Here is a 27,054-nt window from a genome sequence, read left to right as displayed (position 1 = left end):
GGCTCTGGTTTCTGCCACAGACTCAAACAGGGAGCATGGTCAGACAAACTTCACCTCTTGGATAATAAAGTTGGCTCTATGTTTGTTGAGCAGATTCATTAGCACTCAGGTCAGCAGCACCTCAACAGCACCTCTGATCAATTGAAATAATTTATTACACCCTCTATGAGTACAAAAATTTACAAGTCAGGTTTTTTTGTCTGTCTTCCCCTTCCCCTCCAACAGAAAATACCAAAAGAGGAAAAATTACTGTATTAATGTAAAATCTAAGTCCATTACTGTATGTGAAATGCAAGAAAATTCTTAGCAACTGGTATTTTCCCCAAAACACACAGATAAAAGATGTGATAAGCATCTTACAAAGTATTTCTTAACTATTATTATACAATGGTGTCCCCAAACAAAATCATTAGTGGGACAGTTTGGACATTTATGAGAAAAAGAATTTTTTGGATGAGTTCTTGCCACATTTTTAGATGCTACCAGTAACCAAAGCAATCTTTCCTATGAGTATTACTGTAAAGCTCTTTTAATCTCAGGACAAATTAGAAGTGAAACTCAAAGCTTTTAGTTTTTCTGATGAGAATGAAAAAATATAAATATGAATTTAAAAATGTACAATTTAAGAACAGAGAATTTGCTCAGTGCATTCTGGATCGCTTGACTCTGCTCATTTCTCCTGGTGCTTTTCTTTTCTGAGATAATCCAGTTCCAAGAGCTGTGTTATCCTGAAGGTGAGACTCAGCTTCCGGCAGGCAGTAAGAATCCACAGGGGGAGGTGGATCCTTCAACAGAGGAAGAAAAAATGAGTGGGTTAGTTCAAGAAGCTTCTGAGAAGAAAGAAACAGCTCATTAGTTGCCTAAAACTGAAAATAACAAAATGAGCATTGCACACCTAACGTTTTGAATATGTTTTGCGAGCAGTTTCATACCCCGCAACAGATCCCACTGCCAGCACCAGAACATGCTGCAGCAGTTAAATTTGAGGCTACAGATCAAAGCCCTCGGTGTAGGCACTCTGTGGCCACAATTCCTGGCAAAGGAGGCACGTGACTGGATTCAGGGGGCTGGGTCTGAGGGAGGCCTGTGGGGTCGTGGAGAGCGGTCTCAGGCATGCACACCTGGATGAGGTAGTCAGCGATGTACTCCGGCTTCAGGCAGTTCACTCCTTGGGCTGCTGCCTCTGCCACATTAACCCTGCTGTCATCTGGCTTCAGCTTACTGAAGTCAGCAAAGAGATGAGTTGCTTCTTTAAAGAGAGATACAGAATGACCAGAAAACACCTACAGACAAAACACAACAGACAAAAATGAGTTTAGTTTTGTTTCTTCCCCAAGACAAGTGCAGTTCATGACCTTTAATTTCACTCATCAAATTAACTTGAAATCAATGGGAAATAAAATACCATTTACAGCTGCATTCTATACCATCACATACCTTCCCAGAAGAGTGATCCTTCTCATCAGAGCAGGGCACAGAAATTCTATCCCCAGTTCCCACCAGCACTACTGACTTGCGTTACTTCAGACAAGCTCCTCTGCCTGACCATTTCCAAAGTGAAGATGACATAGCTTTTTCCTCCCACCTTTGACCATGTCTTAGCTACCCTGTGCAAGCAGTTTAGTTCATGAAGACCTTTTACTCACATGAAAAATGCCCAGCACAGTTTAACAGAAAGAAAAAAAAACCCACATAATTAAAGAAACACACATACATTTCATTATTTTTTTCAAACAATTACATACTTGTGCTCCTCCCGACTGAAGAAGGCGCCTGAATCCTGCCTCCTTGGTTTGATCAACATTCAGGATCACTTTCCAGCCACTGAAAGCTCCCTAAAGAAAAGACAATTTAGTCAAAAGTTTGCTGGTACTGAAAAAGTACAAAGACTTAATGGATCTATAATTTGTCCCTTTTGAGAATATCCATCAGATAAAGACTTGCAATTACCTAGTTTTGTCTTTAAGTGTAAATGTCAGAAAAAAAATTCACAGAACATACAGCTATTGGGCCACAGTCAGGCAGCTTGCCACCAAACCCTCTCACAGCCTGCACAGCAAGATGAGCAAACCAATCTATGAAAAGACCCTTGGCAATGAGTATGTTTTCCAGAACACTAGACACTCATTTATAGAAACTTACCTTAAAAAAAAAATTACTTGGAAACATTTCTCCCTGTTCCCCCACCATGCACTTAGTTACAGTAACAGCATCGAGGGCCAAGTGGTTGCCTCCTACAAACACTCACTGTGGTTTCCAAGTAGGCAAAGAGGTAGGCAGGATTTGCTACAAGCATTCATTTAAAAAAGATTACTGTAAAACCCACGCAAGTCAAGATTTATCCTGATGTAACTGAAACACCTTCCAAAGAATGCTCAACTGCAACGCCTGCTTTGAGAAAAGAGTTAATTTGGGGAGTTCAAGTCCCACTTCCAAAAATCTCACTGAAAGACTATGGAACTTGCATCACGAAAATGACGGAAGGTGCTTTAGGAAAGGTACCAGTACCAGTTGTGGTTTCCTCATAAAGCTCAGTGAGGTTGGCTCCTCAGTCAGTGCTCTGAAGCATAAATATCATCTTCCTGGCTGAGGGACATTTACATACATAAGTAGCCACATTCCAGCTTTGCAAAACATGAAAAATGGTTCAGGAGGAGATTAAGACTTTTAATACACCAGCATAGAAAGTTTAAAAAAGAAAATGAAAATTACTTAACTGGAATATTTTCAGACAAGACATTTTGTTCTTGATAACAAGACAGGTTACCTTCCCCTGCCAGTTAAGTTTCCAAGTTTCTTGGTGACAATCCCTGTCCTGTCCACCCACACTGTACCACTTAAGGAGTATCTATATACCTCGACAATGCCCGTTTCTTGCCTCCCTTTATGAATTCTTTTCCTCCACCTCATGGCTGCCAGTGCTAGTTTCTTCTGGTTTACATTGATTGCAGGCAAAACATTAAGTATGGAATTACTTCCCCACTCGTAATCTTCTTCCTGGAACAAGCATAAACTTCAATTACAAAGCATTCCTGCCAACTTTACCAGCAGAAAAATAGATTTAAAAAACCCACACCAAACAGAACCCCCCCCAAAAAAACCAAAACCGACAAAAAACCCCCAGAACAAATCCCATCTCACTCTAGCTTAATATATGGATTTTATTTGGCCAAAACAGCTCTAGGTAAAATTGGAGATACGGTTCTTAATTGCACATATGTATCTAAATAACTCACATTTTCTGCAACATCAAATCATGTACACAACCAGATTCCTGTTGCAGTTACCTACAATGGAATTCAACAGCAGGGCAAAGCAACTCACTACTCTGCACACCACTGACTTTTTATTTCTGCAGTGCCTTCTAAAAGAATGAAAGTTGGTTTTGCTGCATAAAGATATGAACAGTCCACAGGCATTATTTTAAAGTTCACCTGGTCAATGTAAAAGAACTGCTTGACCCAACAAAAATAACAGGGAGGTGAAGAGTCTGAATAACTAGTGTTCAAAAATGTTTATGCACATGGTCATAGAGTCAGATTATTTAAAACTAATATATGTTCATTTATTGAAAGGATCAACATTTAATTCCTGGTGTAACAAAATCCATGTAAATTTAGCTGATACCAGGGAGAATTTACCAAAAAGTACTCAAAACCCTCAATTTTCAAAAGCAACTATAAAAAGTATAGGTATTTCATTTATCTTATATGAGGAGTTTGGTCCAGAACTAGTTTTCAGACAAAAACTTTACTGACTTTGGATTCTCTAAAACTCCCAAGACTCAGGCACCGTAAACTGCTAACTGGGTTTGAGAGGTTGTCTTTTCCTACTAGTGCAAAACAAGAACAAATGCAAAAAGGTACAACATAGTAATGTCTCAGTAATAGGGTCACATGCCTGAACAAAGCAGCCAGCTCCTCTACATGCCTCCAGGTAGGAACGGTGAAGCACCCACTTTCCAGCTGCCATCGAAGCCAAGAATTTTTCATTTCGAAGAGGATGTCCCACAACAATGTGTGTGCAACTTGGATCAAAGTACTGCTTCTCAAGTACTATTCCACCTTGAAATGAGGAATGAATTTGATTCAAATTACCCAAGAGTCATGCTTGACCACAGAAAGGATCAACTCAAAGTGAGAATTATCTGAATTCAGATAAAAATATACTTAACTCAAATTTACACTATAAGTATTGTAATTGAAATGACATGGGCAGAAGCTGGCAAGGAGGGAGAAGCAGCTAGGAAAGAGTGGCTCTGTAAAGTGCCACTGCAACACAGACAGGAATGGGAGACACCAGAGGACAGCAGATCCTGGGTACTCCCAACATTAAAGAATGAGGCTGTTGTGGAGACAGCTATAAGAAAGTTGCCAGAAGACAAACCCATTGCTGTTTTATGGCAAAGCTGATCACTCACATAATAATGATACTATATTCAAAGAATCTCTCACAGGCACAGAAAGCCATAAAGTTGAGACCTCAAATCTGATAAGTCACTAACAGAAGCCCTTCCTTTTCCCCAACAAGCCACAACTGAGCAGACACATAGTATTCTTTGCATTTCACAAATATCTGGTACCTAGTTCCTCAATCAGATGGGAGTAATCAAATCTTTCTTGAGGATTAAGAGAAGACAGCTGAAATTTACGGTGTTTTTCTGGTTCTTCATCAGCCTTCTCATCTTCTGTAACAGCCTAGAAATACAGTAACAGATTTTGAAAATATGACAGAATGATTAGGTTGACAGCTGACTATGTCTCTGCCAAACATTCTGGGTTATTTTTATATTAAGTTTTCTTTTAGCTGGGAAAAGCAGAATCAAACCTGTCAATCACTTGACAAAAAGCCTGGATCTTATAAAATCATCCTTGGGCTCCTGCTTGAACATCCTCTTGGTTCTCCCTTTCTTCAGGGCACAGCTGAACCAATCTGTCATAAAAACTAATCCTCCATTCACATCTACCAGATGCCAGGTTGAACACATGAGGAAAGCATCACTTATCTATCACACTGCCTCATTCATTCAGAGTTTCCATAAAGTCTGAATTTTATATTCTTTGAGGGCCTTTCCACTAACATGACATATTATGCCCCTGAAGACACAGAGCTGCCTAAAGTTTGAGCATTAGATGATGCATTGCAGACAAAGGACTAACCTCATTGTCCTTTCCCTTTTCAAGGTCACAATAAAATAGAATTTTAAACCAGGTTTTTGGCAGAAGAATAATTTTCCATTTGTACCTAAACATAAAATTCCAGATACCACCAAGGAAACCTTGGCCTAACCTTTATTCCATCATCCTAACGTGGCTGGAGGAGTTCCAAGTAATACACATAGTAACTCTTCACTCCAAAGCCTACCTTAGTGTTCCAGCATGAACTAACAGGACAAAAACCTTTATTTGTCTGAACAAACAAGCTTTATCTATTTGAGCAAACACTATTTGTTCAAAATCTCAAAGAAAGGGGGAAAAAGAAATAGTACTGCACAAAAGTAAACCACTTCAAGATTTTAAATGCAGATATTCACCTATTTTATACTCACTGTCAAGTTCAAAACTTCTTAAAGTGTCACTACATCTGTCAGAAGACAAATCATTATAAACATTTCTTCATATGACAAACCTTTTCTTTGGGCTGTGGTGCCACAGGAGGGTTAGCCAGTGGGAAAGCAATGGTGGGGGCCTGTGGAGTGGGAATCAAGTTATCTTTAATTGGTGTTTCAGGATCTTTACATACAGGATTCTTTAGATCTTCAATCACCTCTCCATCTCCAGCCTCAGGAAGAGCTGTGAAAGTAAAGCACTGTTGCATGACTTGTCTTTGGAAGAATATAATTATGGATAAAGTAAAAAATAAAAATAAATAAAAACCCCCACAACTGCTGCTACAACGTATACAGTTATATTTCACCACTACCTTTCATAAAGATGCTCTTCCTTATACCACAAACCACCAACTGCAGTATTGCAGACTCCTGTCCCCAGATGCCTTGCTTTGAAAAAAACCTGAAAACCTCAAATGACCTGATTTCTCTGGCTAAACTGCACTGATTTGGTTGAACAAAAAAATCAACTGAATGCATTTAGGTAATTTTCTTCAACCCTCTGTAGGACAAGGGCCAGTTTTCAGGAAGACTACTGCCACAAGCAGAAACTCTACAAGTAGATTGGTGGCAGGAGGGAGGAAGTGAGGAGAGAGAAATAAAGGATTCCATTACTCAGAACAGGAAGAAAGCAAAAACAGATAAAAAACCACCTGGTTTTGGCAGAAAAAGCATGTTGCTTCCTTAATCTTAGCAGTAGACTTAAGACTTCGAGAAGAACAGGGAATATAGATAAAGTATCTTCACTGAGTCCTGACCCAAGCATGTCCACCAGCAACTCAACACATCTCGTTTTTTGGATGTGTGAGTTATCGTCCTATACCCCCATTCTTCACCTATGAATATTTTCACTACAGTGAAAAACATTTTGCTACTGGTATTCCCATTTGAATTCCACTATACCTACTTAAGGTGTTACCTGGAAACCAGCTGTGGTTCCAAAAAAACCACCAAAAAACTTTGGAAGATTTTATGAAGATCTTTTTTTTGGAACCATGGCAGTCTATTTTTAGACAGGCACTGCCTTGGCGTTTGGCCACAAATGGACAGGAAAGCTTCTCTCTAAAAAACAGCAACACATAATAGAGCTCAAAGATGTAAAATTGTATTTTAAAAGTCTCAAAGAACAAATGGATGCTGTCACAAAGAACCAAGGATATTGCATTTCTGATTTTACCTATACCAGCAATCTCTGCATCCGGTACAGATCCTCTGAGGGCAGACTCATCCACATTCTTATTGGAGTTACTCTGACCTTGCTCAGTGTACTGGGAAGAACTATTAGGCCACTGAAAGTTGCTGACAAGTCTTGCTCTCTCCTCCCTTGCAGTAGGATCATCCCAGACGATCTGCTCACTCTGGGATGGCTCTGTGTTTATATCTGCGAGTGCCTGACGGGATTGCCTAAAGAAAAAAGCACAGGTACCTTAAATACCCATCCTAGAAGGCAATGTGTTAATGATCACATCAACTCTAACATCCAAGTGACTTCACAGTCACTGGAATGGCTGGAAAGGGGAAAATTTCAGTATAAGAGCTATTCTGGCATGCTGGCTTTGTGAACCCAAGTGTCAGTTTGGCTGAAAACAGGCACACAGAATATCAGTAGATGCTTTTATTATGTGCTTATTAATAAGTTATTACCAAATCAGTGTACTTTACTCTTTACTGAGCCTATTTATTTCCAAACAAACACCAAGCTACATGAATAATTTTGCAAGACTTCCATTACTTTTTTAGTGTACATCAGCATGATAGAATAAAAATTCTATCCTCTGTTTAGAGAGAAAAGAAAAATAAAAGAGAAGAACCATGCACAAAGGTGCTTTGCGGGAATACCTACTACTTGTATATGACCTACATGCTGAAATATTGCAGCACTGCTTTCTTCAAAATCTGTAAGAACATTAATATGAACAAAAAGAAAATAAACCTGTTGGCATAATTCAACTCAAAACTAAAAACCAATCATACTATTCTGTGATTTTTTTGAAAAACAAAAAGGTACCCACTACGGATTAAGACAACGTTATGGCTTTATCTGGCCCATCCAGTTAAAGATTCTGAATCGTAAGAGAAGCAGCTCGAGTACATCAGTAGAGACAGACAATACACTTGAAAATCCTGAAGACCTATTCATGTTTCAGTGAATGTCTAAACATGCACAGGGAGAACAAAATAAGATACTTTGAAACACAAACCAATACCTTAGAGCTTCTAAGACCCTACTGCGGCCATTTCGCACAGACCGTGTGCTATCAGGAGTGGTTGGAGAACCATCAAAACTGCTCCTTGAAAGGGATCCTCTTTGCCCTTGTGGTTTCACCAGCGATGTGGCAGACATGATCTCCTGCAGCTGCCTTTGGAAGTTCTCCCTCATTTCCAGTGCTTGAGTTAAAACTTAAGAGAAGGAACAAAACTCACAATATCACAACTGTTATATTGCAACATGTGAAAAGTGAACGACTGTTCACTGTTTCAGTGAAAACTGGAATTCCAGTCAACCTCCCCTGGCACTGGGACAAAGAATGTACATTAAGAAGAGGAAAAGATACTTGGTAAAAAATATCTAGGAAAACTACGTATGCCCCAAGTCACCTATTCTTAGGCACAAGAAGAAATCTCCATTTGGTTGAACTGGACTTCTGAATTTGCTCACAGGATCTAACTTAGATCCACAATTCTCCAGGAACACATTTATTTACACAACATATACTCCAAAACAGCAATCTGCCATGTTAAAGATGAACTTCAGTGTTTTAAAAACAAAAACCCAGCAATTAAGTACTTTGCAATGGATGATCATGATTTTCTTGCAGGCTGACAAAGTCTTTAAAATAGAGAGGAAAACTCTTCCCTCACATCCAGCAACAGTAGTTGTACTTGACCAGTATGTAAATATGGTACCTAAAGCTTCTAGATCTTAACACTCAGCACCTGAAACTGTAAAAGGTTCATATTGACAGTTCCATGTTCCAAAACCATTTTGAAAACGTTTGAACAACTGAACACATTTTGAAAATATTTACCTCCTTTGGATTCACTGCTTACACTTTGTTCTTCCCCTGTAGTGATTGTTCCCTTTATTTGGTCAGTAATTATATCACCTTCAGCATCATCTTCATCCACTGGAATTATCTAAAGCCAATGAAGACAAGTTGATTTCTCAAAGACCAAATTTTTTTGCTTTTTAACCATGTTTGACACTTTTATAAATTCTGAAGGTTATTAATCTTGCCTTAGAGTAAATCTAACATTTCTGCTAATGCAATGATGGTAGAACAGTGAACAGTAGCATCAGTGACAATTCCTATTCCGCAGTCTAAATGTCTGCTAAGGAAGTTAACACTTTGGATTTCATTATCTACAAGAGGAGGCAAAGACTGAACCTACATCATCTCAAATTTGGAAAGCAGCTCCTGAAATGCCTGTGTATCCCTCCATCATCCTAGAAGAGGAATATTACAAATGCAAAAAAACCTTAAGGGACATCTGCAATAGCTACTATTAACTACTAGTCAAACCTGATTCAGTACATTGCTGAATAAGCATCAATGTTTTTTATTATTATATTAATATAACTATTAAGCAAACCAAATCACTTCAAAGAACATGAATTCTTATCACACATCATACCTCACTTTCCTCTGCTGGGTTTCCAGTTGATGGAAGTTTACTGGAGGAGGAGAGCCTGATGTCGTGCACTGCACTGATGTCCAGGCTCATTTTGGGATTGTAAGTGTGAGGGAAGAGAGATTCAGGAAGCCGTTTATATGCCTGGGCACTCTGTAATAACATCAGTTAATAACAGAAAGATGAGGAACTGATTTAGATAAAAGAAATTTCACACCTTAACAGGAAAATTTGTTTTCTCCTCATGGAGAACAAGGTAAAAGTGAAAACATGTCAGTCGATTTATTAGTTCTAAGCAGGATACAAAACATCAGTCCCCATACATGTTCAGGATAAATGCATACAGAAAATCCACTGCCATATAACTGGTTTTAAGTCTCCATTTCCCTTCACTTTTAAGAAAGGGAACAAAACAAGCTTCATACCTCTAAAAGCCAGTGTTCTGAAACAATATGTATACCCCGTTCTTTAACAGATTTGTACTCCTTATTGTTGTCATTCTGTCCTCCCTTGTAGATGAAGTGTGTTACTGTCTCATCAAAGCACCATCTAGAAGAGAAAACAAAATACAAATTGAAGACATCATTTCTATGAAAAAGTATCAGAAATCCAATTCAGAAATGTTCCTGTCCCTTGTTCAAGTTAAAATATTGTTTTGCCTATTTTTTTATGCTGCAATAAACAATAAGCTCACTGTCTTTCCCAGAAAAGACAGCATTCTTAGGCACAAGGATGTTTCACGACAGAACAACTTCTACGCTGTTTGAAAGCGTTCCTGAATAAAACTAAATTGGATAAACATATGGAAGAGGAGGTGTTTTGCTTTAGTTTTTGTTTTGTTTTTATTCAAGTAAGTGGAGTTTTAAATCAGTTTCTGAAATGTTGTCATATTGAGCTGCAAGTGAAATACTGACTCTTGAACAATATGTGCATGTACAGTAAGAAGTACAAAATAAACAAAATGAGGAATTGTAACTTTTAAATTGATAAAATCTAGTATTTGCTATTTAATGCTATCTAATGCTAGTATCTTCAGCATTTCTAAGCTACTACAAAACATAAGGCAACTTCCCTCACACGATGAATAATAACACTTATATAATAAGTCAAGTAACAAAACACATAAATCAGATTTATTGGAAGCAGAATTCTGTCTTAAATCACAAATGTTAGTTTGTAGTTTCTCTTCATGATAACCTATTTTTCTAAGCTTTTCTAAGACTGACCTAGCCATGCTTACAGTCCAGAAAATAATTCATTTTGAGCCCAGGAGAAACACACACAAATTCACATCAGATTCAGAATATAAAATATACAGCAAATGTTAAACCATTAAACCATCCAAAAGCTAAACTTCTTCAAATATGAAGAATAAAAAATAAAAAAATTCTGCAAATCAGGAAGACTTTCGGAGATAGACTTATCAAGAACACAAAGATTGGGACACGGCAGGGAAAGATGGCCTTACTTCACATTAGAAGAAGATGACTTTAAGATGCTGAAATGCAATGTTTAGCTATAGGAAAAGGCATATTAGAATGCAAAGATTCATATTTATTTCAGATCACATCAGTACAGAAGGTTAGAAGCCATTTGTATTGGTTGATACCTGCAGTCTGCTCCAAGAGAAGCTGCTACTGCATTCAGTTCCCTTTGCCTCTTAGCAAGTTTTTTACTAACACATATCACAACATCGGCCAGAGGCTTGGGCTCTTCTTCCTGGTCAAGCAGCAGGGATAAAAACAGGAGAGTCACTACTGGAAGGTTTCTGTATCAATAACAAAAATACTACATGCCACATTAAATATTAAAGAAAAATATGTAATAACAACAAAGGTAAGATAAATACACTTCCTCTGTTTTTGCTGCTCCCAAACTCCATGGTCAAAACCCAGCGCTATTATCGCACCATACACTAGGAATCCCAAGACAAAAGATTCACTTTCAGCCAATCTCCCGAGAACATATTCTGCTCCTCTCACCACAGACTGAACACTTCCTGAACACTGAAATTAGGGAATTATCAAACCTGATGCCACTGTAGTATTTCACTGTCCTGGAGCGAGAAAAGTAAGAATAAGAAGCTACAAAATAAGAAGTGACAGCCTTCCCTTTCTGAAGGTCATTAGCTTTCTTGCCCCTCCTCTACAGTGACTGGTACTAACATGGCAAGCCATACATAAATGCTCCCTTTCCTCCTACATCTTTTTGTTTTCTCTCACTAGGGTGGATTAGACTGAAGAGGTAAGATGACTGCAAGAAAGAATAACATAGTATGTCTTCGTAAGAAGTAAGCAACTGATCACATCTTGTGCTTCCTAGTAAGAAGGAGCACCTTAAAGAGGAAGGGAGGAAAAGAAGACGCGTGAAAGATGAACTTGTAACTTTGGTCCAAGACAAAATAGCTACCCCTGTTCAGCTGGAGCCTGGGAATTTCTTAAGTCAGACAAAATCATCTCATTCCAATACCACAAAGTCTAAACTGGTACATATTTATATGCCATGTCACTTAGCAACTGGTTAATATTCAAGACAGTAGTACAGAGAATAGAAGAAGCGTTTAAAATTCGTTCCCTTCCATGAGGAAATTCTTTTATCATACCTTCCTTTAACTGTCATTGACAAATGCATAATCATATGGATTTGTACTCAGATAGATCACAAATAACAATTCAAGAACTCCTTTCTAACTTAAATCACAAAAAGATACGGCCTTTTCCTAATTTATGCTCCAGAAACTAAACCCCAAAATTTCCTACCACTTTCGACTGTGCAGCAGTTAACTGAGGGCTGGCAGTAAGAGCTGCTGTATGCCTTGTGCTGTTTGCCAGTGCCAATTTCAAGTTTCTGCCGATGACTTCAGAGAGAGGTGTGCTCAGTTTCCTGGTTTTTTGATCAGGACCTCTTGGAGTTTCCAAAGCTGCCAGAGCATCCTACCAGAAAAAAAAAAAAAAAAAGAAGAAGATACTTCTCACTCAAGTGCAAGTTTCACAAACACAGTCCACAGTAAGACTTCATATTCCTAAAACCAGGACAGTGTACTAGAGGAGCAGCTACCAACAGCAACTGTAGTACCACTGCAGAAAAGCAGTACAAGACAATCCCAGTCTTACAGTCTGCATAAGCAAAACAAGAAGAAAATAGTTTATTAATCTCTCTTTTTACTGCCATCACTGAAAACTGCCCTCGGTGGAAAAGCCAGTGGTCAAAACCAGTCACTCACAATTCCAACCAACTACTTTAATCTACTAATACTTCACCCCACAAGAGTCACATATGAGTATGTGATTTTATCTGCACCTTTAAAATACCATTTCAGACTGCCTTTTTTTAAAAAAAGAGAAATTCTGGTCTAGAATATCTTGTTTTTGAAAATGATCAGAGTGGTGAACTACTAGGATTTTGAAAAGTCAAATACCAACTTAATCACAGAATGCTTTGGGTTAAAAGGGACCTTATAGTTTGTCATCTAGTTTCAACCCCCCTGCCATGGGCAGGGACACCTTTCACCAGACCAGGCTGCTCAGAGTCCCATCCAACCTGGCTTTGAACACTGCCAGCGATGAGGCATCCACGACTTCCCTGAGCCACCCGTGCCAGTGCCTCACTACCCTTACAGTAAAGAATTTCCTCCTAATATCTAATCTAAACTTACATTCTTTAGTTTGAAGCCATCAGTCCTTGTCTTGTCACTACATGTCCTTGTAAAGAGTCCCTCTCCATCCTTCTTTGTAGGCTCCCTTTAAGTACTAAAAGGTTGCTAAAAGGTCTCCCTGGAGCCTTCTCTTCATGAAGCAGAACTAGCTAAAGAGAACACTGGATTTGCAACACATGCAAACCACAACAGACAACTCACAAACAACCCCCCAGAAAAACCTAACAACTTTTCAGTGCACTGATCTTTCAGTTAAGGCCTTGAAAATGAAAATCAAGCCTGAATCCTTCCAAAGCACACTTGAAACATTCAAGAGCTATTCCAGCATAGACACTCACTAAGTATAGGGGTTTCTTTGTGCTGTTTTTTTTAGCCCTTTGTGGCCTTCAGAATGAGATGCTGAGCCCAAAACCCCAACACGTTTTTCAATTTGCAATAACAGCTTCATAATTGCTATAAAGCTATTACATTAAAACATGTATGAAAGTAGCATCTCATCACAAAATAAACAAACACTTGTTTCCAAATACCCAGAGCCAATTACAAGCTGCCTTGTTGCATTTCTCAGTCTTTAGATGCAGAGAACACAGACTGTGTACTGTCTGAGGTGTAGGACACACAAGCATATGATGCAATAAGCACAAAGGAGCTTTGTTAAGGACACTACAGCATCTACTAGTCAATAAATTTTGTCCACAGGTTATTAACTAAAACTATATAAATAAATGGAGCCAGTTTTCCTGGCTTTATTCAAAAGGGAAATCCTGTATGTGAACAGTATAAAAATGGATAAGCAAAGGTTTCTGTGCTGCTTTTAAGTTTATGCACATCTTTAACCATACTGGCTCTACAGACTAAAAAATTTGCAAAGACAATCACCTTTACATCAAAAGAAGGCTTGAACAACTTGTCCTTGGAAAGAAATTTTGACGGTGTGTCAAGATGCAAAGAGGGTTCTTTCTGTAGTGGTCTGCCTTGTGCAACAGGGGTTGTGTTCCCAATGTGATGAGAGATGACAGCTTGGAAAGCTTTACTCTGGAACCTGTTGATATCAAGTGGGGTCACAGCTGTTTTTTTTCCAGCTTCAAGAAGATAAGCAGGTTGTTCTGAATCAAGATATTTAACAGTTGCTGGTGTCTTGGTAAGCTGAGTAACGAAACTCTCAGTATCTTTAAAAGAAACAAAGAAAACATAAGCAAGCAAACTAATTTTTCTTCTGAACACAGACCTCACATACACTTTTATTTAAACAACAACCAAAAGTTCACCTGACCTTTCTTTCCCTAAAAGAATAATTCATATCCCCCCCAATAAATGCTCTAAACTACAATTACATTTTAAAAGCCAGCATGTTCAGCATCTCTTTCAGTTAACTACTTAGTTTGTATTCCGTAGGCATGAGCTTGACCCTAAGTGTCTGAAAAGAAGTGAGCAATCCCTGATCCACTAACACTATCAGCAGTTCCACACATACCTGTATAGCTCACGTATGTCATACAACAACTATCAAAATTCTAATCCAAGAAAATGATGTAATACACAACAAAATCTTCCCTTTCAACACTAAAGGTAACTCCTCCTCCCTGGCTCCTTACTTCCCATGCAACTTCAGATTTCTTTTGCATTCATAACTCTGAATCCCACCTCTTTAGCTCATCACGTATACATCCAGTCCCTCATGCCTTTGGATTAACAGGACCAAGACTTAGCTAGAAATAAACTGTTATAACTTGTCTATCATAAATACTTCCAGATAAGCATGACTCACTGTCTTTATAGCTGAAAAAGATTTAACACAAGAATTGCTTTTACATTTTACTCCTCATTTCCCATGACCTCCCACTTTGTTTCCTTAAAAATGTAATAAACAGATAAGATGTGCCATGCCAATGGCATATCTTCTGTCCTCTGACTTAGTGACCCACATAATTAATTTATGAGGGCACTTTTAAAACAGGTCTGCTAACATTCAGTATTAAATCATTGTAGTCTGCATCTTAATATGGAAGAAATATTGCCAAATAAGAGACTTGAAAAAACTGGAAAAGGAGCAGAAGATGGGGTAGGCATGAAGGACTGAACAGAGGGACTTCACTGCAGACTAACAAGTACGAAGTTCTAAGCTGGATCTATCATCAATTCCCACTCAAGCTACAGAGCAGCATAGGTGCCAAAAAGGACAAAGCTGAGACGCTGAGCTTGAATTCCAATGATTGATAACCAAAAGACTCCATTGGCTCCAACAGACTTGCAGCAAATACACAGTATCATTTCTGTAATCATGTCTCAAAAGCAGGAAAAAAATATAGAAAAAGTATGGCTACATTGAGCAACCTGGTCTAGGGGAAGGTGTCCTTGTCCATGGCAGGGGGTTGGAACTAGGTGATCTTTAAGGTCCCTTCCAACCAAACCATTTTATGATTCCATCTTAATACCTGGAAAAATATCCTTTAGCTCTAATACTAAAGGTGTTAGGAAAAAACATTCATCATACCTGCCTTTTTTATCGTAAACAAACTCACACAGACACAATCATATTCCCTAACTTGCTGATAACCAACCTTCAGTCTCTGCATTTTCAACCAAGAATTTGCTTTCATCTGCTCTCTTCCCTATCCTTGCAGACTGCAAAAGCCAAGCTACAGTGACTGCTGGCAAATTCCACTTCTTCGCAGCTTCATACTTGGAACCATTCGGTTCTCTTACCACAAGATGGGTACTGGCAAACATTCCTTTTTTTGCATTGGCTTTCCGCACAAAGAACTCTTGGACTCTACAATTACATTAATAAAACATTCATTTAGTCATTAAGAAAATTAATCTAGGGCACATTTATACTATTATAAAATGTATTCAAGCAACAGGAAAAGAACTAGTAGAATTAGACATCTAAAGCCACCCACTTTGCACTTTACAGCCTAACCTACAAGCAGAAAAAAAGAAAAATTAAACAGTAATGTTTTGCTTCTATCAGTATTGAAAACAATATTTCTCTTACTCCAGCACTCCTCACATCTCTCATTTTCAAATCATATGCTGGGCCTAACATTCTTCTGTAAGATTAATGGAACAGGCTTGATTCCCTTCTGGAGCTAACATGTATCATTTCCAAATAATTAACAGTTTTCTTTATATTACGGTTTTTCTCTTATCATCAAGGACACAATCTTCCAAAAAGATGGCAGGACTGAGAACTCATAAGCAAATAATTTAGTTCAAACAGCCTACAAATCAGATCAAATGATACTGTAAGCTACACAATTTTGCTATGTCATGATTAAACATGCTTTTCTTAATGTTTTTCAAAGATCCTGATGAACTGGGAGGAAATAATTCACCATGCCAGCTCCTAAGTAATGGCACACTATCACTGGTTATGAGGCTGAACTGGACAGTGCTGAAGAAGAGGAAAAATGGTCCTCTCCTGGATAACTGAAGAACAACCCAGAAGGCCTGACACCTGAAAAACTGACTTTTATTACTCTGTTCTAGGGCAGAGTAAAAAGTTACTGAGACTCGAGTCACTGGGAAACACAAGACTGAGCATATTCTGGTAGAAATCAGACTGTATGAGTACAGATCATATTTCTTTAAAGGAAAGGAAAACAGAAGAACTGTGTAATGACGTCTCAATGCTTCAGCACCAGGTTTTGTAAATAAACAGAATTCAAAAGAACTTTAATTTTTGTAAAGAAAAATGAAATGCGCAATGGCAGCACATTGGTTATCTAAGGACAAGAAGAAACGGTGACAGGAGACATACCTGGCTCCCAGCAGTCCTGCCAGATAAGCAAGGGAGTCTCTCTCTGCACCAGTGAACTGGCTAAAAGAAAGAACACAGTCTTCCAGAGGGGTAGCTCCTTCCATTACCAGGACTGGTGTGAAAAGTGGATTGGATCGGAGATCTAAAAAGAGCTGCTGTTCCACACATGCTATCTTTAAGAAGGTGAAAGAGATAAAAATGTAAATCAAGCTAAACAGCAACAAAGCCAACAATATTTCAGCAACTGCACAAGAGCATTCATGGACTCAACAAGCAATCCTGCTTCCATCATTACACCTGATATAAATTATTTCCCAAATTCTTTTTTAGAGCACTTCAATTTTGTCAAGTTTGACATACTGAAGCATTATTCAGAACTTTTCCTTACTTAAGTTCCAACCCTCTATGTTCCCTTAGAGTAGTTCAAGGCATGATCTGAGGGTCTGTATAGATTTACTTCACAGAAAGCTACCTCATACTGAAAAATACTAACAGCAGGTAGTCTATATCATATGCCCACTCTTGGCAAATATGGTTAGTATTTCTTGACTTTTAAGCTGTAAAGGTGACTTCCTCTTCTGCCGCAAATTAAAAAAGCTATAAAAAGCATGAAACAAGCAAAGATATAAAATGAAATCATTATTAGTCAACTAGCTCCTTCTACAATTCATCATTTAGAGAGAATACTGTCGGACCTTATAATGATCTTTGAGTCAGGACAACGAAGTCCTGTTTAAGAGTCCTATAGTAAATGAAGTGCAACAGACAAGGTATACCCTACAGACGCAGAGGTTTTAAAGCATGCTTTCATTTAGTATATTTTAAATGAAACAAGGCTAATCTCTCAGTATCTTATTTATATGTAAGTCACCAATAACTCCATATTCTGACAAGACAAATTTCTAATATAGATACCTATGTATTTGCGGAATTGAAAAAGTATAACTCCCTTACCAGCCATGTATTTGTGACAACATCACCAACAGTTGGCTCCACTGTGCACCCCAATAAAGGTACCACAGCATAGTCTGCAATGGTTCTGCTGTGCAGTGGCAGAACTTTCCCAGCATTCTCCTTTATAATATCTGCAAGGCAGGACTCCTCCTCTTCACCAAAACCCAAGAGAAGAAAAGTCTTTCTGACAAATACACCTCCCTCAGCCGGTGCAGAAGGCTCTCCCAAAGAACCATTACAGACAGAAGACTGATTCTCTCCTTGAACAGTTGAGTTAGTAACATCATTGAAGGTTCTGGATGTTAGTTTTTCCACTTCATCTGAAAGGTTAAAGAAAAATAAACGGACAATCAAGCATAATAATTGATTGACAAGAACATCAAAGACAACCCAAAACAGTTTCGTGAAGAAATGACAGTATTCTGCTGTTTTCAGCCAGGTTTTAGTTAAAAACTGTTCTATATAGGCCTGTTTAAATTTGATTTCTGAAACACAATGTAGAAGTTAACATACCAGATGTGGTTAGCTTTTTAATAAGCAAATCCTGAAAACTCAAATGCTAATTATGAACAGTTAAACTTTATACAGTATGCTGAGCCTAGGACATACCTAATGTAGAATCATTATTTACATATTGAGAGAGGAAGTCATCTTCAACAGCTTTCTGGTGCTTTAGAACGTTCACAGCTTCTTTCTTTGCAAGACTGGCTTTTTTTGGAAGAATTGACTTCATTTCAGGTTGCTCCAAAAGTGGGTTCTCTAACAGCTGATAGTTTAGAGGGATATAGTGCTCCACTGGATGTAGATAGCCTTTACTATATGACTCCAGCAACCATTTTGCTGTCACTATATGAGGCCTAGGAAATGAAGTGTTACAGAAACAAGTTACAGCAGGTTTAAGACTTGTGATTCTTCTTTCCTGCTCCACAAAATACTAGGAAATACACACACATGAAGTCTGTAACTCCCATACTAAGCAAGCTTCGGGCACTCTACAAACCTCAAGTTTTTTTAATTGTTTCAGTCTGAGAACAGCATTTAATACCTATTTTCTGTAACATAAATTATATCTGCCACTGTTGGGTTGCCAAATTCTTCCTCCTCAATATATTAACAAATACATGCTAACACCTCTCTTCACCCATAAGAACACTTGCTTTTCTATTTACTGAAGTGACTCATGGTTACCCAAAAATACAGCATTCAAGAGCACATAAGGATGTACTTATGAACACATGCTGTAAGTCTTCTCATTTAAATCAAGAACCACTTAGTATTTTCAAATGAATATGTGGTTTCAAAGAATCATAGAATGCTTTGGGTTGGAAGGGACCTTATAGTTTATCATCTAGTTTCAACCCCCCTGCCATGGGCAGGGACACCTTTCACCAGACCAGGCTGCTCAAAGTCCCATCCAACCTGGCTTTGAACACTGCCAGCGATGGGGCATCCACAACTACTCTGGGCAACCTGTGCCAGTGCCTCACTACCCTTACAGTAAAGAATTTCTTCCTAATATCTAATCTAAATTTACACTCTCCCAGATTGAAGCCATCAGTCCTTGTCCTGTCACTACATGCCCTTGTAAAGAGCCCCTTTCCATCTTTCTTTGTAGGCTCCCTCCAGGTACTAGAAGGCTGCAATTAGGTTACCCTGAAGCCTTTTCTTTTCCAGGCTGAACAAACCCAATTTTCTCAGTCTTTCCTGAGGCTGCTTCATCCCTCTAATCAACTTGGTGGCCTCCTCTGGACTCACTCCAACAGGTTGATGTCCTTTATGTGCTGGGGACCCCAGCGGTGTTGGGAGAAAGAAAACAAGGTGTAAGCAGACCATAAACAATACAGTTATCACAACCTGTGAGCCGTCTTGTCCAAAAAGTGTTTCAGCTCATCATTATTTTCCCCCAAAATGACATGAGTAACATCTTCATTAAGTTGATTAAATCGAACACCACCACCAAAATTAATAAGTCTTCTCAGCTTGTCCAACTTCCTGCCACTGAAGCCACATAGATAAATCTACAAAGAGAACAGAGCAATAAATAAGGCTTTAAAACTGTTAAAAAAAAAAAGAAAGAAAAAAAAAAGAAGACTATTTTGGTATAATTTGTTTCAACTGCTGCAGAACACAAAGCAGTGGTGCAGCTTCTGAGAAGCAGCAAAAAAGTTAAGCATTTATGATTGGATTAATTTATCTTTGAAAATTAATCTAGCAAAGCTTCAATGTTTACTAATGGAATGGACCCCAAAAATTATACAATACAAAACCCCAAAACAAACCTCCACACCAATTCTAGAACCCATTCACTATAGTATTTAAATATACATTCTATGAATACAGAATTTAATATTTATCATACATATTTAATACAATTGTATACCTACACAAATGTAGGCGCATACACAAGCTACAGCATGTGGACACAAATCTGGTATTAGTTGTTGACCATCGAAACAATTTACTCAAGCAGCAAGTGCCAGTGCTCCAACATAGTAGCTTTCACACTGTTAAGACTAAACATGTCAAAGTATACATTGTCAAACATACTCGACAACCATCTAACAAATCTTCAGGGGCTTGAAAAGAACTTAGGTCCAAGTTTTCCAGCTCATCAGGAAGAGGATCCAGTCGGCTGCTCATAGCAGAACTACATGCAGTTTCATTAACACCGCTCAAATTGATATTGGAAATGTGGCTGACGTCCGAAAGGGTCTGATCTTTAAATAAAATTAAAATCAAAAAAGAGGCATTAGATCTGGCTCATCCCTCTCTGCCGCTTCACTAAACAACAAAATGTAAAGCCTGAAGAATGAAAAATACTAGGTAAGTAGAACCTTGGTTAAACCAAGGGCTTCATTTAAACACAGATTGAGCATGGTCTTGCTAGCAAGAGAATACACCTTCTGTTTGTTCCCAAATAGATGCTACCTACGACATGGCAGCAAATGAGACTGGTTTTCAAGATTTTCATTCCAGTTTTGTAGACACCAATTAGAAATACTCTTACAAATAAACAGGGCTCTCTGTAGTAGAGAAATCATCAAGAAGCTCAGTGATTTAAGAGAAGTAGGAATCAGTATCAGGTGGACACAGACATTAAAGGTGGCTGTGTCTTTCATGCTACCAATGTGTGCTTAAAAAATACTTTTAACTTTCCTTCTGTTAGAAGCATGGAGTAAGTAAAAACAAGTATATGAGAAAAAAAATAAAAATAATAATAAGAAAACTTCAAAATCAGCATTTGTTCACCACCCTCAAGACTGCTGTAAGATTATGTTCATTACAAACAATGTTTTTAAACTTCAAACGTATGAATGTTCATACTTTTATAGGACTTACAGATATACACCATGGATTCTTAAGCAGACAATCATACACCTAATTCAAGTTCATGTTCTTAACAATCATTCACGTTTCAAGTCTACACATGCTGGAATATTCAACGTGTATAAAAGCAATCTATTGGGTTTTGAACTTCAGCAGAATCTAGAACCCAAACTGTCAAACCAGCACTGCAAAAGCAAGCACCTTGCTAATCTTAAACGGTTCTTCCTCCTCAATATAAATGTTTCCTACCTTAGTTTTAACATATTTTAAAATATCTTACTTACTATCAGGCTTGCTGGCATCATTCGTAGGTGTTGATGTACTGGGTGCATTACTCAGTTTTGATCCAGCCTCTATTTTATACATTGTCTCATCCTGACAGAAGCCTTTCTTGATGCTGTCAGAAAACCACTGCACGGACACACAGTGCACATTCCACTTTTTGGCACATTCATACTTCTGACCTTCCAAATGTAAACAAAATTTTAAAAAATCACAATCACTAAAAGGCTGGACCTTCAGATAGCGATCGCAGAAAGATGGTTGGACATTAAGAAAATTTAGACATTCAAATAACTTATTTTAATGTGCAAGTTGTGTTATCCCGGACTCTGTTGATAAGCTGCTTATTCTCTAATTAAAGTTAGAGTAAAAAATATCATGGATGGCTAGCTCATGGTTACAGTATGACAGAGCGCTAAAGAAACAAAAAAGGAAAAAAGTCTTTAAAGCTTTCAAGCACATGGGAAAGAAATGGTTATAAAGTCCCAGGATAGTTCACCGTAGAGATAGGGAGGGAAACCGGAGAAAAAAGAAAACCCTTCAATGCTTCTCACAATAAAACTAAAATCCTTTCATCTTCCCAAGAGGAAGGAAAAGGAGCTTTCGTTTTATCTTAGTAAGGAGTTCGGAAGGCACAAAGAATAATTAGTTAAAAAAGCATCAGGCTACTATCCAATTTCAATCGCAGTATAAATTAAGTACTATCCAGCTCTCCCCAAAAAAATGAGTTTTTCTTTTCTTTACCCCCTCTAGGATTCACCCTTTTTTCTCCCCTTAAATACCAACTGTGTATATTTTATACCAACTGGCTTTTTTATCTCTTTTGTTCTCTCTCTCTCATGCCTTTAGACCAAAGCAAGGGTGCCCTGTGTTGTTCCTTCCAACAGCAGTGATTGCCTAAACAGAAGCAGTAAGAGCAACACTGAAGCAGAGCAGGAGACGGTTCCAAACCTTATGCTTATGAACATTTACACTACTTCATCTCAAGAAGTGAATACAGTATTTATTCTGTCGGTCCTACCTTTTGGCTCTTGAACTATGAGGTGAGTACATTCATTCATCTTGAGCTGCCCTGTGTATTGCCCCCCGTGTTCGGCAGTAAGGCGCTGGACTTCTCTCCTGTCTGAGCTGCTCAAGCCGGTCACGCAAATCGTGCAGCCAAGGAACACAGGACAGGCATAGTCTGCCGTGTTAACATCCGTGTACCTCACCATGCTAAAGCAAGGAAAGAGAGAAAAGAAAAGTATACTTTTTCTTCTGGGTAAAATCAACTAGTAGCCTGTGTTAACATAGGAATTACCAGTCCCCAAAATGAAATCAGTTTTGTTTTTCCATACCTTTGCTGAGACTTGTCCCACAATGTCTTAACCCAAGAGGGAAGCAAAATAGGTTTCTTCAGAGAAGCAGCTACCAAGTATTTCTTGCTGCCAACTTCTCCAGCTACAAGATGAGTTACTGACACATTGAGGTCTCTGCACACACATCCACCCATCATCTGCACATATTTATGAACTTCTTCCTGGATGGGCCAAAAATATTATTGAAAATTATCAAGAAAAAAGAACCTACATGACAGTCCTGTTCACCTTAAAAAAACCAAAACAACCAAATGTGGATTTCAATTGTCCATGGTTTCCCCTAAAAAAAATATTCAAAAAATACAAAATGGATATATATGGAAGCCATAAAAACATAACTATAATTTCCATTCTATTTTCACTTATGATAAGTTGAACATAATATATACCCTTAATAAAAACATTACCATCGCACTGTATAAGCAAAGTTTGACAGATGGTTGACATCTTAGGTAGCTTTAGAAAGAGCTATCAGAATAAATAAAAAGTAAACTTCTATGATAAACTACTTAAGCCACAGTTGACTGGATATTAAACCTTTACCATGTAGTCTGAGTAACCAGAAATGTTGTCTGTAGCATTATAGTCGCAGACAAACTAGCAAGATAAGTGATCCATCTAATCAGTTAATAAAAATCCCTAAAACATACATTTACTCCCATATTAATACCCCTCAAATATGATTATATATGCATACACTTATGTGATATACATATGTGCATGCACAGATACACCACTACATACATGTTTATATACTACATATACTTGCAAGACTCTCTTCATACAACTCTCTACATAAACTACACATACTCTACAAGCCACAGAAGACTAGGTAAATCTAGACACAGGTAGTTAGACATACACAGTATGACTGCTGCCTTAGTAATGAGCCTTCTGAAGCAAACACCAACAACAATCAGCTAAGCAATCCATTTTTTGGAAGGCATTACCCTGACATCTTTCTCCAGGTTGGTACAGGACACCGTCACATCGGCCATGGTCATGTTGTACACAGGATACTCGGCTCTTGGGACACATCGCTGGGACTGCATGCAGTACAGCACTACCTGTGGTCCCACGATCCTGCAACCAAGCTGCGAGAAAGTAACAGAAAAAGCACAGAGAAAATAAGCAGAGGGCACACAGGTATCAGGAAGGCTTTCCTTGTCCCTGAATCCCAAGGAAGGCAGGGCCTCTTGGTCTGTCCTCCCCCTCCTCTACCATCTCCGGGTAGCTGACACTTTTGTTTTTGCTTTCAGCTGTGGATTTTCTGTACAATCCTTGTAGATTTTCTGGCCTCAGTAAAAACTGCAGATGCTATGGCTAACATGCCAGAGAATTCCAGCTAGCCTATCTTTGTCTGCCAGACAATTCCTTGCAGCTAAAACCAAATCATGTTTCTCAGGAGATAGAAAAAAGTCTAAGATCCAGCTTAGGGACTCCTGCAGAATCAGAACTGACCATACTATTTTTCCACGTGTTTAAAAATAATGATTACGCTTTGCTAGTCATCTTCTCCCATAAAGAATGCAGCAAAAAGGATGCAGTGAAGTTCATACTACTTCACTCAGTGCAAGAGAGAACGTGTAGGATGTAAGTACAGACATGAGTTCTTCTAGAAAGGAAAGAATATTGCTAGGAGTAAGTTGCTGGGTAGCATACCTTTTTGAGATGACTGAAACCCACGCCTCTAAAAGGATCACAAATGTAAAGTGATTTATCATTTTCTTTTATGTTGAGTACTGCTTCCTCTTCAAGGATCTGGAGGTGTTCTTCTGACTGGAATTCTTTTATAGACTGCAGGTAAATGATGCATACAACACTTATTAACAAATCACAAACAGACAGTCCTGTACAAACTACACAAGTGCATCTCCTTGAAATAGCTCACAACAAAGCTATCATGCAAAACACCTTGTGGATGTCCTTCTGTTCCCCTGACTCTTCACAACATTCTGACTCAATCATTCATCATACAAACTTTCAGGACCCGATCCTACCGCACGATGCCTTTGGCTCCCACTAAGTTCTCAAGTTGGAAAACAATGAACGGTGTCCTCCCTAAGTTTGCTTAGGGCTTAAATGAGTGACCACCACCCAGACCTGATGGGCTACATGTCTCTTCATTAAATGTCAACAGGGTTTGAAAGAGTAGTTATCTCTTGGAATAATTTCTTCAACAAAGTTGTTCTTGTTCAGCATACTTTATTAAACACTAGACACCTATGTTATGGAAACAGCTTTATTTCCAGGTGTACACACGCGAGCTAACTTATTATATGGCTCATACAGCTCAGTCAACGACAGAAATCCACCAAGCTCACTGACAGAGGTGACCAAGTCCACTTACCTCAAGAGCCTTGAAAAAATACTCCGAGCTCCCGGAAGACTTTACGAACTTCACAAAAAACGGCTCCTTGCCACCTCTCATCCTTTAACGGAGAAGCAAAACCCAGTGAGCGCCCTGACATTCCCGCCGCACGCTGGAAGCCCTCGGGCCCCTGTCCCCGCCCCACGGGCACACCCCACGCCGCCCGGCCTCGGCGCCGACTTCCGACGGGGACGGAGGGGCGGGGGCAGGCTGGGCTCACCAGGAGGCCCCCTCCTCACGGGGCCCAAGGCACCCAGGGGGCCCTGCTGGGCCGAGGGTGCCCGGCGCTCCCGGTGCCCCCCCCGCCGCGGCTGCACCCCCACAACGCCTCACCCGCCGACCGGCGCCTCCGCCACGGGCGGGAAAGCGGTGATGCTCGCACTGCGCAGGCGCGGGGCGGGGCCGGCACGGCATGGGCGGAGCGAAGGGCGGGGTCTGCGCGGTGTGGGCGGAGGAGGGGGCGGGGCTTCTGTGGAGTTACCCCGCTCGGGGGCGGGACCGAAGAGGGAGGGGGCGTGTCCTTTGGGCGGTGGGGGCGTGCCCTTTGGGCGGTGTGGGCGGGGCGGGAGCGGCCGTTACGTGTGCGCGGTGGGAGGGGTCCCCCGAGGGTGCGTGGGGCCGAGGGGAAGGACGGGAGGAGAAAATACCTGGAGTCGTAGGGGGATAAGCGGTTGGAATGGGTCTTACAGATAGATCATCTAGTTACAAGCACCCCTGCCATGGGCGGGGACACGTCCCACTAGACCAGGTTGCTCAAGGCCTTTATCCAGCCTGGCCATGAACACTGCCAGGTGTGCATCCTATTCCAGTGTCTCTCCACCCTCACAGTAAAGAATTTCATCTTAATATCTAACCTAAATGTCCCCTTTTTCAATCTGTACCCATTACTCCTTCTCCTGTCGGTGCAATTCCTGACAAAGAGTCCCTCTCCAGCTTCCCAGCAGATACTGGAAGGTTGCTGTGAGGTCTCCATTCAACCTTCTCCAGGCCGAACAGCCCCAGCTTTCTCACCCTGTCTTCACAGGAGAGTCCAGTCCCGTTGTCAACTTTGTGGCCCTCTTCTGGACTTGCTCCAACAGTTCCATGTCCTTCTTATGTTGTGGACAGCAGAACGGTACTCAGTACTCCATGTGGGTTCTCATGAGAGCAGAATAGAGGGGGCAAACCACCTCCCTCGCCCTGCTGGCCATGCTCCTTTTGATGCAACCCAGGATTTGGTTGGCTTTATGGGTCGTGAGTGCACATTGCCGGCTCATGTTGAGTTTTTCATCAACCATTGCCCCCAAGTCCTTCTGCACAGGGCTGCTCTTAATCACTTCTCTGTCCAATCTGTAGGCGTGTCTGGGATTGCCACAACCCAACCCATGTATAGGACCTTGCACTTCACTTTCATCCATGTAGCTTTCAAGCTCTAGGCAAGAATGTCAAATGCTCTCCCTCCAGAGCAGGTGGCTGGAACCTGGAACTTGCTCAGGAACTAAAATAAGTGTCACTACTCCCACATCACACCGTAGCATCTGCCTGTGTCATTAAAGGGTGTCATTAAAGGATCACCTGGCCCATGCATCCAGTGGACCTCCATTCCATTCTTAGTGGCCACAAATGTTCTCTAAGGTTTGCTGCTGTTTGCATAATACTGATAATGCCCACAGTGGGAGGAGTCATTCCATTAGAAGATCCTCTTAAGAAAATAAATCCCAGAATCACAGAATCAATTAGGTTGGAAAAGGCCTCCAAGATCATTGTGTCCAACCTATGACTGAACACCACCATGTCAACTAGACCATGGCATTAAGTGCCACATCCAGTCTTTCCTTAAACACCTCCAGGGACAGTGACTCCACCACCTCCCTGGGCAGTCCATTCCAGTGTCTAATCACCCCTTCTGTGAAGAAATTCCTCATAAAAAATGTTTCAAAGGAGGAAAGCACCAAAAGCTCTGATGGGGTAGTGCATGTTTCTTAGATTGAAACCTTACAGTGAGGCCACATGATGGCACCGTAATCTTATGAACTGAAGGGAAGTGTGTGCACAAGTCCACTGTAATTGTTAGAAGTTAGCCTTTCCATTACTAAACACATCAAAATTTTTCTGTATGCTTAT

The 27,054-nt window shown here is 39.8% G+C and overlaps 1 protein-coding gene across 1 annotated transcript; it reads right to left on the bottom strand.

The window, feature by feature from the left end:
* Nucleotides 1–235: 235 nt before the first annotated feature.
* Nucleotides 236–25,377, bottom strand: TOPBP1 (topoisomerase (DNA) II binding protein 1). The gene is made up of 28 exons (XM_017838721.1): nt 25,285–25,377; nt 24,931–25,012; nt 24,243–24,377; nt 23,531–23,674; nt 22,560–22,741; nt 22,244–22,437; nt 21,225–21,404; nt 20,161–20,330; nt 19,468–19,631; nt 18,223–18,470; nt 17,614–17,933; nt 16,660–16,832; nt 15,458–15,669; nt 13,776–14,065; nt 12,001–12,174; nt 10,851–10,960; nt 9,667–9,790; nt 9,245–9,394; nt 8,638–8,746; nt 7,816–8,008; nt 6,786–7,012; nt 5,629–5,792; nt 4,583–4,697; nt 3,901–4,064; nt 2,857–2,997; nt 1,746–1,835; nt 1,122–1,283; nt 236–785 (listed from the first exon to the last, which is right to left on the bottom strand). The coding sequence occupies exons 2-28, from the start codon at nt 25,009–25,011 to the stop codon at nt 642–644; spliced, it is 4,560 nt and encodes a 1,519-aa protein (XP_017694210.1). The 5' UTR covers nt 25,012; nt 25,285–25,377; the 3' UTR covers nt 236–641.
* Nucleotides 25,378–27,054: the final 1,677 nt, after the last annotated feature.

This window comes from Lepidothrix coronata, unplaced genomic scaffold (assembly GCF_001604755.1).
Source record: "Lepidothrix coronata isolate B3197 unplaced genomic scaffold, Lepidothrix_coronata-1.0 Scaffold353, whole genome shotgun sequence".
NCBI lineage: Eukaryota > Metazoa > Chordata > Aves > Passeriformes > Pipridae > Lepidothrix > Lepidothrix coronata.
Note: the sequence above shows the minus strand (reverse complement) of the source record. Positions and strands in the feature narration are given on the sequence as shown.